The following is a 16,709-nucleotide window of genomic DNA, read 5'->3' as shown; positions in this document are numbered from 1 at the left end:
GAATGCCATCTGGGCCTGCAGCCTTGCGAGGATTAACACGTTTAAATGTTTTACTCACTTCGGCTGCAGTGAAGGAGAGCCCGCAGGTTTTGGTAGCGGGCCGTGTCAGTGGCACTGTATTGTCCTCAAAGCGAGCAAAAAAGTTATTTAGTCTGTCTGGGAGCAAGACATCCTGGTCCGCGACGGGGCTGGTTTTCTTTTTGTAATCCGTGATTGACTGTAGACCCTGCCACATACCTCTTGTGTCTGAGCTGTTGAATTGCGACTCTACTTTGTCTCTATACTGGCACTTAGCTTGTTTGATTGCCTTGCGGAGGGAATAGCTACACTGTTTGTATTCGGTCATGTTTCCGGTCACCTTGCCCTGGTTAAAAGCAGTGGTTCGCGCTTTCAGTTTCACGCGAATGCTGCCATCAATCCACGGTTTCTGGTTTGGGAATGTTTTAATCGTTGCTGTCGGTATTACGTCGCCGATGCACTTTCTAATGAACTCACTCACCGAATCAGCGTATTCGTCAATGTTGTTGTTGGACGCAATGCGGAACATATCCCAATCCACGTGATCGAAGTAATCTTGAAGCGTGGAATCAGATTGGTCGGACCAGCGTTGAACAGACCTGAGCGCGGGAGCTTCTTGTTTTAGTTTCTGTTTGTAGGCTGGAAGCAACAAAATGGAGTCGTGGTCAGCTTTTCCGAAAGGAGGGCGGGGGAGGGCCTTATATGCGTCGCAGAAGTTAGAATAACAATGATCCAGGGTTTTACCAGCCCTGGTAGAACAATCGATATGCTGATAGAATTTAGGGAGTTTTGTTTTCAGATTAGCCTTGTTAAAATCCCCAGCTACGATGAATGAAGCTTCAGGGTGTGTGGTTTCCAGTTTACATAGTCAGATAAAGTTCGTTCAGGGCCATCGATGTGTCTGCTTGGGGGGGGAATATATACGGATGTGATTATAATCGAAGAGAATTCCCGTGGTAGATAATGCTGTCGACATTTGATTGTGAGGAATTCTAAGTCAGGTGATCAGAATGACTTGAGTTCCTGTATGTTGTTATGATCACACCACGTCTCGTTAATCATAAGGCATACCCCCCCCCCGCCCCTCTTCTTACCAGAAAGATGTTTGTTTCTGTCAGCGCGATGCGTGAAGAAACCAGCTGGCTGCACCGACTCCGTTAGCGTCTCTCGAGTGAGCCATGTTTCAGTGAAGCAAAGAACGTTACAGTCTCTGATGTCTCTCTGGAATGCTACCCTTGCTCGGATTTCATCAACCTTGTTGTCAATAGACTGGACTGGAGACTGGAGTAGTATGCTAGGGAGTGGAGCGCGATGTGCCCGTCTCCGAAGCCTGACCAGAAGACTGCTTCGTTTGCCCCTTTTGGCTGACTGGCACGGTCCCTCCGGGTCCCCCCCCCCTTAGAAATCTATTTGGCACTGTGAGTACTGTATGCCTGGAGCTTTTTAAAGGTCTTTGTGAAACTTCCGGAAATATTGAACTTTCTATTGGGTGGCCTACTGAGTGATGTCATGGAGGAGCTGGCTGCTCGTTGCTTTCTTGGATCTCATGCTCCCACTTCTAAACAGCTTGCTGATGGCCCATTTGAAATGCTTAACGTGGAGCGTTTCCTTTTTGGAGATCAAAATCCATGAAATGAATTGCCTTGCCAAGAGTTTTTTATTTTATCCCCATCGTGAAATAACTAGCAAATGTGTGATGTCTCCAAATGGTACTAGGGGCAAATCAAGTGGCATTTCACACAAATGAATGAGAGGGCTGAGTGTTTGAGACTTCTTTATTGTATGGGAGGTGGGGAGGAGGGAGAATGTGTCTGTTACTTGGACTCTGTGAAGCATTTATTTGGGCTGCAATCTGAGGTGCAGTTAACTCTAATGAACTTATCCTCGGCAGCACAGGTAACTCTGGGTCTTCCTTTCCTGTGGCGGTCCTCGTGAGAGCCAGTAAAGCGGCACAAATGAGGAGCATTGAGGTCACAGCCCTGAAATGGAAGATAAAGCCATTTTGAAAAGCATAATGTAGTGCATGAACGTTTTTCCGTACAACACCCCTGGCCTGCAGCGTAACCCTGTTCACACGCATGCCTGTTTTCATTGACGCGCTCTCTCTCTTAGGTGCTTCTTCTGCTTTTGGCGGTGCGTCATCTTCATCGTGTGACCATCACTAAAGCTCACGGCTATTCAGTGACAGCCACTGGATATCATCCAGAATTGATCAGGGAGGACAAATTGATTCATTCCTGGCACGAGAAAATGTATTTTCTTTCCCCAAAAGAATGGACAACTGCAGTGATAGTTTTTGTCCTCCCTACAATCTCTCTCTCACTCTCATGATCTCCCTGAATAACATTTGAATAACTGCTCGTAGAATAACAGCCCGAATTGCATCACGTATAACAAATGTTTTATGTTCTTACAGAGGATATTTCATTAGTTCCTTCACTTCTTATTTTTGGATCCTTTTTACAAATATACATTTATTTTAACTACAGACTAAATAGGTAGAGAAAATGCAACAAAGCAGGGGACCTCAGCAATGCAAAATGCTGGACCTCCGCAGTGCTGCCGCTCGTTATACGGTACTCTCTCATGTGCATGCATTTTTAAATGGAGGATACCATTAGCTACAGTAGGGGGTTTGCTGCCCAGAGTACTGAGGGCTTTGCCTGCCAGATCAACAGAAGCCTGCATGGAGGGCAGTGTCAAAGCAGTCTGACACCCTGGGTACCTTCGCCAGTCGACTCGGCTCAACTGGACCATCAATAATGGATACGAGAGAGTAGAGAGACGAAGGTGCATTAGAGTTAACCCAATTTGAACTGGAGGAGGAAGGGAATTTTGGAAACGGTCCTTAGCAGCACTCTACTTACAGGGTCTTGATCGCATGGACTTGCATCAGGTAGGCCGCAGCCTGCGCTTGAGCTCACCCCACGAGATAAGTAGCTGAACTTGCGTGGGTGTACACTAATTATAGACCGGAAGTCATGTGACTTGACCGATCACGTGTCAAGGTGGGCACTGCAGAGCTTAGCCATCTCAACAGACACTATTTGTAGGGTCTTTCATTTGGTGGGTTATTTGTGCTCATCAAAATGGTTAAACAACTGAAACGGTCCCATGCCGCTGGTCGATCACGTTACAAAGATTTGGCCATACACGTACAGGTGGGCACTGAATGACATGCAGGGGGAAGTGGAACAAATTGAATACACGGGTTACAGTTACCTCCCTCTCCATTTCTAGTCCTTGATATCTGGGAAGTCGTGACTTGTATTAACAAGCAAGAGAAAAAAAAATCGCCTCATCATAGGCACAGACACGACACAACGACATCTTGATCACAGTTGACAGTTTCCATAACTTGTTCATATCCTAAATGTATTCACATCAAACACATTTACAAATTACCAGTCGTTTTCAGACACATTTCTGTCCGAATGCATTGTTCCATTTTGATTCTTCCTATCGTTTTGGAAACTGCTCACTCTCGTCCCCGAGTGGAAGAATGTGATTGTTGTTCTATTCTCTCGTTCCTTTCCCATATTCTATTGCCTCATTGCAGCAGTCCTGTAAATTGTCTTCGTGTCATGGAAAGACACAAAACACCTTGTCAAAGGAAAGACCATGGCCTTCAGATTTAATAGTGTTACGAAAGAAAACGTTCTCACAAAATAGTAGCAACAAAAGAATTAGACTGGTGACCCTCAGGACAATGATTCCTCACCAGTCCTGCAGGCTCTTTCAGATTGTTTCTCATTTCCAGCTCCGAACACTTACCCGTTTTTGAGTCATAGATTCTGCAAGTCAGAGCTGCAAGTCCATCGTCCGTATACTCTCACAAACACTCAGATTCCATTTCCTGTTGTCTTGTCTCTGTGTGCTCGATCACCCTCATATCCCTATTGGATATCTATCTCCGTAGTTTTTTTGTTTAAAAATGTAATAAAAAGCTTATCTGATTAGTTCACTGCTATACCCACCTTTTCTATTCATATACTGTCTATACTCAGCATTATATACTGTATAAGTAAATCAATATACACTGAGTGTACAACACATTAGGACCACCTTCCTAATATTGAGTTGCACCCTCCTTTTTCCCTCAAAACAGCCTCAATTCGTCAGGGCGTGGACTCTGCAAGGTGTTGAAAGCGTTCCACAGGGATGCTGGCCCATGTTGACTCCAAAGTTCCCACAGTTGTGTCAAGTTGGCTGGATGCCTTTTGGGTGGTGGACCATTCTTGATACACACGGGAAACTGTTGAGCGTGAAAAACCCAGCAGCGTTGCAGTTCTTGACACACTCAAACCGGTGCGCCTGGCACCTCCTACCATACCCTGTTCAAAGGCACTTAAATCTGTTGTCTTGCCCATTCTCCCTCTGAATGGCACAAATACACAATCCATGTCTCAATTGTCTCAAGGCTTAAAAATGCTTCTTTAACCTGTCTCCTCCCCTTCATCTACACTGATTGAAATGGATTTAACAAGTGACATCAATAAGGAATCATAGACTGACCAGGGAAATCCTAATGTTTTTTACACTCGGTGTAAGTCAATCAATACCAGGTGTCCCTAATATTTTTTACACTCGGTGTAAGTCAATCAATACGGATCAATGAAGCTTGAGATCTGGCCAAAGGCTCATAGATCCCAGCTGTCAGTGTACCCCCCCTGAACGTGGTCTGAAATAAGTTGGTTCTGACCCTCTCTAATGCTCCCTTTGCAGATGGTGTTCCTGGTTGGACTGTACCAAATTCACCCTCGGGGGAGCAACTGAAGAACGGTGGCCCGACCCCTCTACGCTCTGCAGAGCCCTCCCCAGCCCTCAGGAAAAAAAGCCCCCATGGTGCTGAGGTAAGGGGAGATTTACACACACACACACACACACACACACACACACACACACACACACACACACACACACACACACACACACCTCTTACCTTAATTACTCACCATATGCAGTATACTCTCACACATTGGGCCTCTGGGGTGTCTGTACCCGTGTGTGTTGCATCCCTGGTTATTAAAGGGGCCAGGTTCTTTTAGAAGCATCTCGTAAGTGGTGGTTTATTGTAACTTGACAGAGGAGACGGCATGACTGCTTCCAAAGACCTCTCCAAGGGCAGCAGAGCTATTACCCAGGCCATCAGACGATAAGGGCCTATCAATGAAGACATTTTGAACCAATCATAAACATGCAGACCTTGATCATGCACAGAACAAGCGACTTAGCGACTGCACTGTGACATTTGTTTTTCATGTGGTGCTTTTCACGCTTGAGAGAGAAATTCAGCGCATCGAAGTCATGTCCTGTGTCCGAGCAAGGAGAGGAAACAGTCAAATAAACGAAAATAAAAATGTATTTGTCACATGCGCCGAATACAACCGTGAAATGCTTACTTACAAGCCCTTAATTAACCAACAATGCAGTTTTAAGAAAATAAGAGTTAAAGAAATATTGATTAAATAAACTAAAGTGAAACAATTAAAGCGTAACAAGAAAATAACAATAATGAGGCTATGTACAGGTTAGTCGAGGTAATTGAGGTAATATATTCGGTACCAGTCAAAGATTTGGACACCTACTCATTCCAGGGTTTTTCTTTATTTTTACTATTTTCTACATTGTAGAATAATAGTGAAGACATCAAAACTATGAAATAACACAAATGGAATCATGTAGTAACCAAAAAAAGTGTTATATTTGAGATTCTTAAAAGTAGCCACCCTTTTCCTTGATGACAGCTTTTCACACTATTGTGTGTTAGTTTAAGCAGACTGCTTGTCTGTTGTGACTTAGATGAAGATCAGATCAAATTTTATGACCAATTTATGCAGAAATCCAGATAATTCCAAAGGGTTCACATACTTTTTCTTGCCACTGTGTATATATATGTGATGGTATGTATAGACATTATAGATAGAATATTTAGTATATCTGTAGAATACATAGAATAGTATATTTTCATTTTATTTGATTTAACCTTTATATAACTAGGCAAGTCAGTTAAGAACAAATTCTTATTTTACAAACCCTCACCCGGATGACGCTGGGCCAATTGTGCGCCTCCCTATAGCACTCCGGATCACGGCCGGTTGTGATACAGCCCGGGATCGAACCAGGGTCTGTAGTGACACCTAGCACTGAGCTGCGGTGCCTTAGGTGTGCCACTCGGGATATACAGCAGTAGTTGAATAACAAATACTTTATTTATGTGATCAGCACTGCTTGTGGCGAAGAGATACAGTATATCTGTAATTTACTCAGCATGTTGAGTATGTACCTACTGTATTTTGTGATATAGGATGAATGTGCATATCTGTTCTTAGAGGATTTCCAAAACGACAAATAGGCAGCCTGTGTGATCCAAATGAAAAAAAACGTACTGAACATTTACGTGTAATATACAAAATTTAGAGCATATCATTTGGCTTGGTTTACAAAGCTGTGGAATCACATTTGCTGCTTAAAAGCATTTCACTAAGCATTGTGCTATCAATGAAGAGATGAAATGGTCGCAAAACCGAGACCGAGATTGCGTTTTTCCTCTGTTGTGAAATTCCATTGCAGTGACTGTGTTGCTCAGAGGGGCGTAGGAACTCAATGCACTTCTAACATTTTAATAGTGATGCTAGTGCCGGCTAGTGTGTGCGTGCGTGTGTGTGTGGGGTGGGGGGGGCTTCCCATGAATATCTAATAGAACAGTGGAGTTACAATGTCACAGAAATCGCTCTGTCATTTGAATCACTTTGAACTTTGATTCTGACATTATTATTCCATCATCCCAGTTTGAGCGATATTTTACATTCCCGAATCAGACCAAGATTAACGAGGAGATTGTCCCCTCTAACACATCGGCTGTCATGCCAAGGCATAATAACCCTGTCAAATGTTACAATTATAACATTACTTTGTCATAAATGCTTGTCATTACAGATGAATTCCAGCCTCGTAATTACCAGACTGATTATCGCTGCGCCATTCTATCCGTGTAGCGTTTTAATGTCGACTCACGGGATCAGGCGGCTCACGGGGATAGATGAATTCATGTCAGTACACAAATCTCAATCAGAATACACAATGAGATTGAATGGGGGGGGGGGGGCTTTTTGATCTTGATGCGTGCTGAGAATAATTGCAATCCGGACAAATGCCATCATGAGGTATACAACAGGTATTATAAACCCAACTTGTAATTTAGAAGGATTGAAACGTAATGTAACAGGCTATGTATGGCAAAGTAATAATTAGTAATAGACCGAGGACTGTAAATCGCTTAATGTGTCTCTGTGGTGACATGTACTACTCTATGGATTCCCTGTACATTTTCATCGTAATAAGTAAAACATTGATAATAAGACTAAGTCAAATGCTTAAGGCAGTTATATTGTGAAAAAAAATAAAAATAATTACTTACATTTTTTTTTTGATGTACTAGGCCTACAATTGAACTACGTCAATCATTTCCACACAGTCTCATTTTGCAGAGGGTGTTAAATAAATCAATCAATGGGGAAGTTTGATATGGTCAGTTGACTTGGTGTGTCGACAGGCTAAATCAGTGGTTATGTGTGGTGGCGCTGGTGGTGCCATCCTCATCTGGACTCTCTCCCATTTGGCTTTGGGGCTTCCCTATGATCAAATCCAGCATGACTGTGATGTATAGAGGATTTCAAGTGAGTGCTTGGAATTGGTGTTTGTTCGATGGCAGTTACTCAATACAAGTGTTTTTTTGGGGGGGGGTCGTCATCTGCAAATTTTTCTGTGGACTATTGTAGTCACAGAACTTTGCCAATGTGGCAGAATTAGAGAGGAGATAGAGAGTCTGGTTAGAGTGTTTCTGTATTACATGCTGAAAAGTTGTTTTTGGAAGTCTGCTTTGTTGAGTGCCATATACACTAAATATTTCATGTGATTTCGTTGGTCAAGATCTTCTGTGCTGTGTATCTGGACTAGACTGCATCTCTCGTCTGTCTATAGGTCACAGCAATAGAGTCCACCAAAAACAATCACAACTTGCAACTTTCTGATAATTCACCCAGACTGTGTGTCTAGACTAGCAGCTAGCTACTTCTCCAACCCCCCTTTTGTTCTGATGTGCGAAGTCAACATTTCATCAACGGTTCTAGGACTGGAGTGGCCTGTCGAGGAAGAGGGCCGAGAGGAGATGGAGCTAATTGCCAAGGCTCATTAGTCCAGCTCGACACGCACTTTTATCTTCTAACGATAGCCGACACCCTCGTGTATTCTCGATGAATTATTCTCGCTCCAATCAGGGGAAGACGGAGCGTCTGCCATCTTCTGCTTCTGCCTTAGTAAGGAGAGAGAAGTCAAGAAGGAGTTAGAGATATGAGGAAAGGATTCATCTCAAGTGGATGGGTTTTGTAAAACTTTTTTTTTGGGGGGGGGGGCCATTGAACTATAGATATTATCAGGAGTTGAGATGATCGAGGTGGCTAATGGATGCGGTGGATAGAGTGATAGACAGGGGGTACATGTGCTCGTCAGAACTGCGGGGATGAACTTGGTCGAGTTTAGAGGAGCTGGTGTCAAGCCTGCCCCCTGGTGGCTTTGAAATATATTGTAGCCACAGCATCATACTTCTTTGCTGAGGTTCTTTTTACTCTTTGGCAGCCGTTCTCATTATGGGTTATAGGCTATGCTATGGCCTACTGTAGGACATATACGTGTCTGTGTCACAGAATATGTGGTTTGATGGCTCTTAAATGCAAGGAGATTCATGCAGTATTACTACACAGTCCATTCACACCTCGACTAGTCTGCGACATTGCCTTTGTAACCCCATACACAAGCCAAGGTGAAGTGTATAGCTCTTGGAGTTTCCATACACTCTTGACTCGATGCTTATTCTCCGTTTAAAAAATAAAAAAAAGCAGCGTCAGTGTCATTAGACTTGTTCATCTGATTCCTTCAGGAAAAACAGAAGCAGTACAAAACATGACGTTTAAAATGGCGTTTAACATCGGGAGAAAGCACTTCATCGTCTGGCAGGGGGCTGGGAGTGTGCCGAGGAAAAATGGGATTGAAAGTGCTTGTGTTAGCAGAAATCAGGTGGTTTTATGCATTTCCAATACCCCATGCAATATTTTGGCAGGTATAATACAACAGTCCCCGTATCACTATTCTGTATGCAGAGTAGGTTCCGAGTAGAGGAATGACAGCTATTTCAATCAATTCCTCATACCAGAGAGGCAAAGAAACTGATCTGTATTTTCTGTAACTTTGAAACTTGGATAATCGCTGAACAACACATGTATTTGCTGTCCAAAATGATCTGGACAGGGCTTTGTAAATCAAAACAAAGGATCACAGAGTATTCGGAATACAATATTTTAGTGATGTTTACTTTGTTTAAAGGGGAAGTTCACCCAAAAACACTTCTGGGCCCGTCTTAACACTTGTCTGGCCATTTGTTAGTACCCCAGAGAGTTTGTAGGTGTTTTGCTTGAGTTTTTAGATGTACAGTTGAAGTCGGAAGTTTACATACACCTTAGCCTAATACATTTAAACTGTTTTTCACAATTCCTGACATTTAACCCTGGTAAAAATTCCCTGTCTTAGGCCAGTTAGGATCACCACTTTTTATTTTAAGAATGTGAAATGTCAGAATAATAGTAGAGATAATGATTTATTTCAGCTTTTATTTCTTTCATCAAATTCCCAGTGGGTCAGAAGTTTACATACACTCAATTAGAATTTTGGTAGCATTGCCTTTAAATTGTTTAACCAGGTTGAAATGTTTTGGGTAGCCTTCCACAAGATTCCCACAATAAGATGGGTTAATTTTGGCTCATTCCTCCTGACAGAGCTGGTGTAACTGAGTCAGGTTTGTAGGCCTCCTTGCTTGCACATGCCTTTTCAGTTCTGCCCACACATTTTCTATAGGCTTGAGGTCAGGGCTTTGTGATGGCCACTCCAATACCTTGACTTTGTTGTCCTTAAGCCATTTTGCCACAACTTTGGAAGTATGCTTGGTGTCATTGTCCATTTGGAAGAACCATTTGCGACCAAGCTTTAACTTCCTGACTGATGTCTTGAGCGGTTGCTTCAACATATCCACGGAATTCTTCTCCCTCATGATGCCATCTATTTTGTTTCATCAGACCAGAGGACATTTCTCCAAAAAGTACGATCTTTGTCCCCATGTACAGTTGCAAACCATAGTCTGGCTTTTTTATGGTGGTTTTCGAGCAGTGGCTTCTTCCTTGCTGAGTGGCCTTTTCAGGTTATGTCGATATAGAACTCGTTTTACTGTGGATATAGATACTTTTGTACCGGTTTCCTCCAGCATCTTCACAATGTCCTTTGCTGTTGTTCTTGGATTGATTTGCACTTTTCGCACCAAAGTACGTTCATCTCTAGGAGACAGAATGTGTCTCCTTCCTGAGCGGTATGACGGCTGCGTGGTCCCATGGTGTGTATACTTGTGTACTATTGTTTGTACAGATGAACGTGGTACCTTCAGGCGTTTGGAAATTGCTTCCAAGGAAGAACCAGACTTGTTTCTTTCTGAGATCTTGGCTGATTTCTTTTGATTTCCCCATGATGTCAAGCAAAGCGGCACTGAGTTTGAAGGTAGGCCTTGAAATACATCCACAGGTACACCTCCAATTGACTCAAATGATGTCAATTAGCCTATCAGAAGCTTCTAAAGCTGTGACATCATTTTCTAGAATTTTTCACGCTGTTTAAAGGCACAGTCAACTTAGTGTATGTAAACATCTGACCCACTGGAATTGTGATACAGTGAATTATAAGTGAAATAATCTGTCTGTAAACAATTGTTGTAAAAATGACTTGTGTCATGCACAAAGTAGATGTCCTAACCGACTTGCCAAAACTATAGTTTGTTAACAAGAATTTTGTGGAGTTGGTTGAAAAACAAGTTAATGACTCCAACCTGAGTGTATGTATGTAAGCACTAAGTAGGTCTAATACTTTTTACATTAAAAAACACTTATTTTTCAATTCAATGCCGAGACACTTTGTTGTTAATGTAACGATAAATACACATCATTTTTAATGCATTTTAGGTAATTTCTGAAATGTAGCATTTTGATATAAAAATACAGATGTCGAAATAGTCAAGCAATGGACCTAAAAACTGTCTGGGGTACTGACAAATATCCAGGCAAGTGCTATAAAGGGACCAGAAGTGATTTTGGGTGATCTTCCCATTTATTGACTTTCAACCCACAGGGTATAAGATATACTTTTTTTTACTGAATACATTGAGGCATACATTGACTTTTTTCACTTGCATTGACAGTCCAATTACAGTCCAATTCACCAACCCACACTTCCCTCACACATTGCACTTGGACCTATACTGTACACACTTTCAATACATTCAGTGGTCATTCCTCTCTCCAGTAGAGGGTAGCAGAAGATAGTGATGTGAATGAATGGATACTGCCAAGTGCAAACATGTGTGATGTCAGACATGACATGACCAATAGTATGTGGACACCTGCTCGTCGAACATCTCATTCCAAACTCATGGGTATTAATACGGAGTTGGTCCCCCCTTTGCTGCTATAACAGCCTCCTCTCTTCTGGGAAGGCTTGTTACTAGATGTTGGAACATTGCTGCGGGGACTTGTTTTCATTCAGCCACAAGAGCATTAGTGAGGTCAGACACTGATGTTGGTGATTAGGCCTGGCTCACAGTCAGCGTTCCAATTCATCCCAAAGGTGTTTGATAGGGTTGAGGTCCGGGATCTGTGCAGACCAGTCAAGTTCTTCCACACCAATCTCGACAAACAATATCTGTATGGACCTCGCTTTGTGAAAAACAGCCCCAGACTATGCATTGGGGCAGGTAGCGTTCTCCTGGCATCCGCCAAACCCAGAATCGTCCGTCGGACTGCCAAATGGTGACGAGTGATTCTTCACTCCAGACATCGCAAACCACTGCTCCAGAGACCAATGGGGGCGAGCTTTACGCCACTCCAGCCGAAACTTGGCATTGCGTATGATGAGCTTAGGCTTGTGTGCAGCTGCTTGGCCATGGAAACCCATTTCATGACGCTCCCGACGAACAGTTATTGTGCTGACGTTGCTCCCAGAGGCAGTTTGGAACTCGGTCGTGAGTATGGCAACCGAGGACAGACGCTACGCGCTTCAGCACTCGGCGGTACCATTCTGTGCGCTTGTGTGGCCTACCACTTCGCGGCTGAGCCGTTGTTGCTCCTAGACGTTTCCACTTCACAATAACAGCACTTACAGTTGACCGTGGCAGCTTTAGCAGGGCAGAAATTTGACAAACTGACTTGTTGGAAAGGGGGCATCCTATGACGGATACCACCGTACACAGAGGGTACAAAAAATTAGGCACAACCTACCCAATATTGAATTGCACCCCTTTTTGCCCTCAGAGTATGGACTTTACAAGGTGTCAAAAGCGAATTCACCTAGTCAGTCTGTCATGGAAAGAGCAGGTGTTCCTAATGTTTTGTGTACACCGTAAATACCATCATTAAGGGAGTGAAAATAACAGAGCCTTAATCAGTTTTCATTTCTGAGAGAAATAATCCTCAGCACCCCCTTTCCACCTCCTCAGAGCAGGTGATGAAGCCGGATGTGGAGGGGCTGGCGTGATTGTGAGGCCATTTGGATGTAATGCCAAATTCTATAAAAACGACGGAGGCAGCTTATGGTAGAGAAATTAACATTCAAATCTCTGGTAACAGCACCGTTGGACATTCCTGCAGTCAGCATGCCAATTGCACGCTCCCTCAAAACTTGAGACGTGTTGTGTGACAAAACTGCACATTTTTGTGGCCTTTTATTGTCCCCAGAACAAGGTGCACCTGTGTAATGATCATGCTGTTTAATCAGCTTCTTGATATGCCACACCTGTTAGGTGGATGGATTATATTGGCAAAGGAGAAATGCTCACTAACAGGGATGTAAACAAATGTGTGTGTATGGAACATTTCTGGGATCTTTTTTTTCTTCAGCTCATGAAAATGGGACCAAAACTTTACATGTTTCATTTTATATTTTTGTTCAGCATATAAACACTTCCTCAAAGTTGTCTCATTTCAGTCTTACTTCAAAGCTCTGACAACATGTCCCTCTCTGTGTTTGGAATGCTCATTACTTTGGCTGAGACGGCTCTGAGACTTCAGAGGTCTCAAAACCCACTTTTGTCGGAGTCTCAATTTCGAGTTCTCTCTGTTTTGTCTGTCTTCTGAGAGAAAGTCATTAAAGATTTGGTTCTGTGTTTTGTTTTGACAGCCCTGTGTTTTCAAAGGGGTTGAGGGGGAGATGTTTCTATGCTAATCCTCTAGCTACGGGATTGAGTTGTTGTTCAAAAATGGGGGGGCTTATTGTTGTCCTGTTTCACACATACATGATACAAGTGTGTGGTGTGAAATGCCATCGTTATACTTTAATGAATCTCTCTTGTGTGGCTTTACTCAGGTTTTTACGTCAGAGCAACTAAGACTTTGGAAATATCAAAATGTGAAACTAACCTTGACATAAATGTTGGCTTGTCTGAGACCGAACATAGAGCTGTGAGCGAAATGGAAATAATTGACTCATTGTCAGTTCAGCTGCCATGAGATGTCCAGGGTCCTTAAACTCTGTCGCCGTATTCGTCACGATGAGCCGTTTGATTCCAATGGGAGCCACACAGAGCAGCACATAAGGATACTGTATGAAAAACAACGTATTGATGAGGGAATCGAGTCTAAAACCATTTATCTCAAACCATCGGCCACATTAATTAGAGTCGTGACGTTGGGAGAAACTAACGATGCGCTGTAAGAACATGGGATTCAGTCCAGTGTAATATCTTTGATCTCCAGTGTAATATCTTTGATCTCCAGTGCAATATCTTTGATCTCGCTCTGTCTCTGTGTCTCTCTCGTATGTATGTATGTATTTATGTATTGTGCAGTTCAACAAGTATATGTGTGCATGAGCAACGCTCCTCTCCTTAAATGCCTCGCTGATGAAACTCCCCATGATCATTTATAAGTGAAGAAGCCAGGCTCTGCTCCCAGCTTTTACTTGCCTCATTTCTGCAGGAACATATTTAGGAGATCTGATCCAGTCAATGCATCTGTAATCCTTGTAGATCTCAGTCTAGTCTTGGCGTTGGATCGGTGGATTTAGATGCACATATGGTCTAAGTTTCAAACGCGTTCATTTGTCCAAGTAACATGTCCCTGTGCGTTTGTTCTTGGCTGTTCTGTATGCATGTTGACCCTCGGCCTGTTTCGGTTGGTGTAGCAGCCTGTGCTGTTTGAGGTTGCAGCGGAGACCCGTGGTCTTGACGTGGCTGCCGCCTCTGGAGGTTAGCAGGCATTGCTAGTAGGGAGAGGGATGAGACGGGGAAAGCAGCAGCTTGGAAAGAAAGCTCTTGGGACGAAGAAGAGTGGCAAGCGTGTTGGTATTTCTAGACGTTGCATTTGGCCTGACACACTGACCAACAAGGCCGCTTAAAAATGGTCAATGGTAAAAACATTTTTTTTTCTTTCATTTCAACATTCGTGCAGGGTTGGGAGGCAGACAGGAGCAAGGGTGTGAGTAATGGCAGATGTGTGGGGGTACTGTAATTTTGGGGAGAAGATGGGACCAGATGGGATGAAACAACACTTCTATTGCCTCTCCCTCTACGATACGCACTTCCGGGTTGGAGCGAGTAGTTGCATTCCGCTTTGCTCCACAGGTAGTATTACATTTCATTTCATTACAGTACAACAGTTTGATTTGTTTGATCTTAGCTGGCTACATAGCCGTCTTTGTATCCAAGATAATTGTGTTGTCTAGAGTAATTGTCGAGGTTACCTAGCCAGTTAGAGGTTACCTAGCCAGTTACACTTTCAAACAAAGTCAACAACGCAGCCACTGCTAGCTAGCCTATTTCACCAGCCAGCAGTACTATATCATTTTAGTCAATAAGATTTTTTGCAACGTAAGCTTAACTTTCTGAACATTCGAGACGTGTAGTCCACTTGTCATTCCAATCTCCTTTGCATTAGCGTAGCCTCTTCTGTAGCCTGTCAACTATGTGTCTGTCTATCCCTGTTCTCTCCTCTCTGCACAGACCATACAAACGCTTCACACCGCGTGGCCGCTGCTACTCTAACCTGGTGGTCCCAGCGCGCACGACCCACGTGGAGTTCCAGGTCTCAGGCAGCCTCTGGAACTGCCGATCTGCGGCCAACAAGGCAGAGTTCATCTCAGCCTATGCTTCCCTCCAGTCCCTCGACTTCTTGGCACTGACGGAAACATGGATTACCACTGATAACACTGCTACTCCTACTGCTCTCTCCTCGTCTGCCCACGTGTTCTCGCACACCCCGAGAGCTTCTGGTCAGCGGGGTGGTGGCACTGGGATCCTCATCTCTCCCAAGTGGACATTCTCTCTTTCTCCCCTGACTCATCTGTCTATCGCCTCCTTTGAATTCCATGCTGTCACAGTTACCAGCCCTTTCAAGCTTAACATCCTTATCATTTATCGCCCTCCAGGTTCCCTTGGAGAGTTCATCAATGAGCTTGACGCCCTGATAAGTTCCTTTCCTGAGGATGGCTCACCTCTCACAGTTCTGGGTGACTTTAACCTCCCCACGTCTACCTTTGACTCATTCCTCTCTGCCTCCTTCTTTCCACTCCTCTCCTCTTTTGACCTCACCCTCTCACCTTCCCCCCCTACTCACAAGGCAGGCAATACGCTTGACCTCATCTTTACTAGATGCTGTTCTTCCACTAATCTCATTGCAACTCCCCTCCAAGTCTCCGACCACTACCTTGTATCCTTTTCCCTCTCGCTCTCATCCAACACTTCCCACACTGCCCCTACTCGGATGGTATCGCGCCGTCCCAACCTTCGCTCTCTCTCCCCCGCTACTCTCTCCTCTTCCATCCTATCATCTCTTCCCTCTGCTCAAACCTTCTCCAACCTATCTCCTGATTCTGCCTCCTCAACCCTCCTCTCCTCCCTTTCTGCATCCTTTGACTCTCTATGTCCCCTATCCTCCAGGCCGGCTCGGTCCTCCCCTCCTGCTCCGTGGCTCGACGACTCATTGCGAGCTCACAGAACAGGGCTCCGGGCAGCCGAGCGGAAATGGAGGAAAACTCGCCTCCCTGCGGACCTGGCATCCTTTCACTCCCTCCTCTCTACATTCTCCTCTTCTGTCTCTGCTGCTAAAGCCAATTTCTACCACTCTAAATTCCAAGCATCTGCCTCTAACCCTAGGAAGCTCTTTGCCACCTTCTCCTCCCTCCTGAATCCTCCTCCCCCCTCCTCCCTCTCTGCTGATGACTTCGTCAACCATTTTGAAAAGAAGGTCGACGACATCCGATCCTCGTTTGCTAAGTCAAACGACACCGCTGGTTCTGCTCACACTGCCCTACCCTGTGCTTTGACCTCTTTCTCCCCTCTCTCTCCAGATGAAATCTCGCGTCTTGTGATGGCCGGCCGCCCAACAACCTGCCCGCTTGACCCTATCCCCTCCTCTCTTCTCCAGACCATTTCCGGAGACCTTCTCCCTTACCTCACCTCGCTCATCAACTCATCCTTGACCGCTGGCTACGTCCCTTCCGTCTTCAAGAGAGCGTGAGTTGCACCCCTTCTGAAAAAACCTACACTCGATCCCTCCGATGTCAACAACTACAGACCAGTATCCCTTCTTTCTTTTCTCTCCAAAACT

At 44.2% G+C, this 16,709-nt stretch overlaps 1 protein-coding gene across 1 annotated transcript in view; it reads left to right on the top strand.

Moving 5' to 3' along the window:
• The window catches only part of LOC139554257 (oxysterol-binding protein-related protein 10-like), a 129,784-nt gene that overhangs the window by 86,111 nt on the left and 26,964 nt on the right, over window positions 1-16,709 (top strand). Inside the window, exon 7 of the mRNA XM_071366999.1 lies at window positions 4,744-4,871. Within this exon, the coding sequence (XP_071223100.1) occupies window positions 4,744-4,871 (128 nt within the window). The remainder of the gene's footprint in view (window positions 1-4,743; window positions 4,872-16,709) is intronic.

Source organism: Salvelinus alpinus, chromosome 26, assembly GCF_045679555.1.
Source record: "Salvelinus alpinus chromosome 26, SLU_Salpinus.1, whole genome shotgun sequence".
In the NCBI taxonomy this organism is placed as follows: Eukaryota; Metazoa; Chordata; class Actinopteri; order Salmoniformes; family Salmonidae; genus Salvelinus; species Salvelinus alpinus.
Note: the sequence above shows the minus strand (reverse complement) of the source record. Positions and strands in the feature narration are given on the sequence as shown.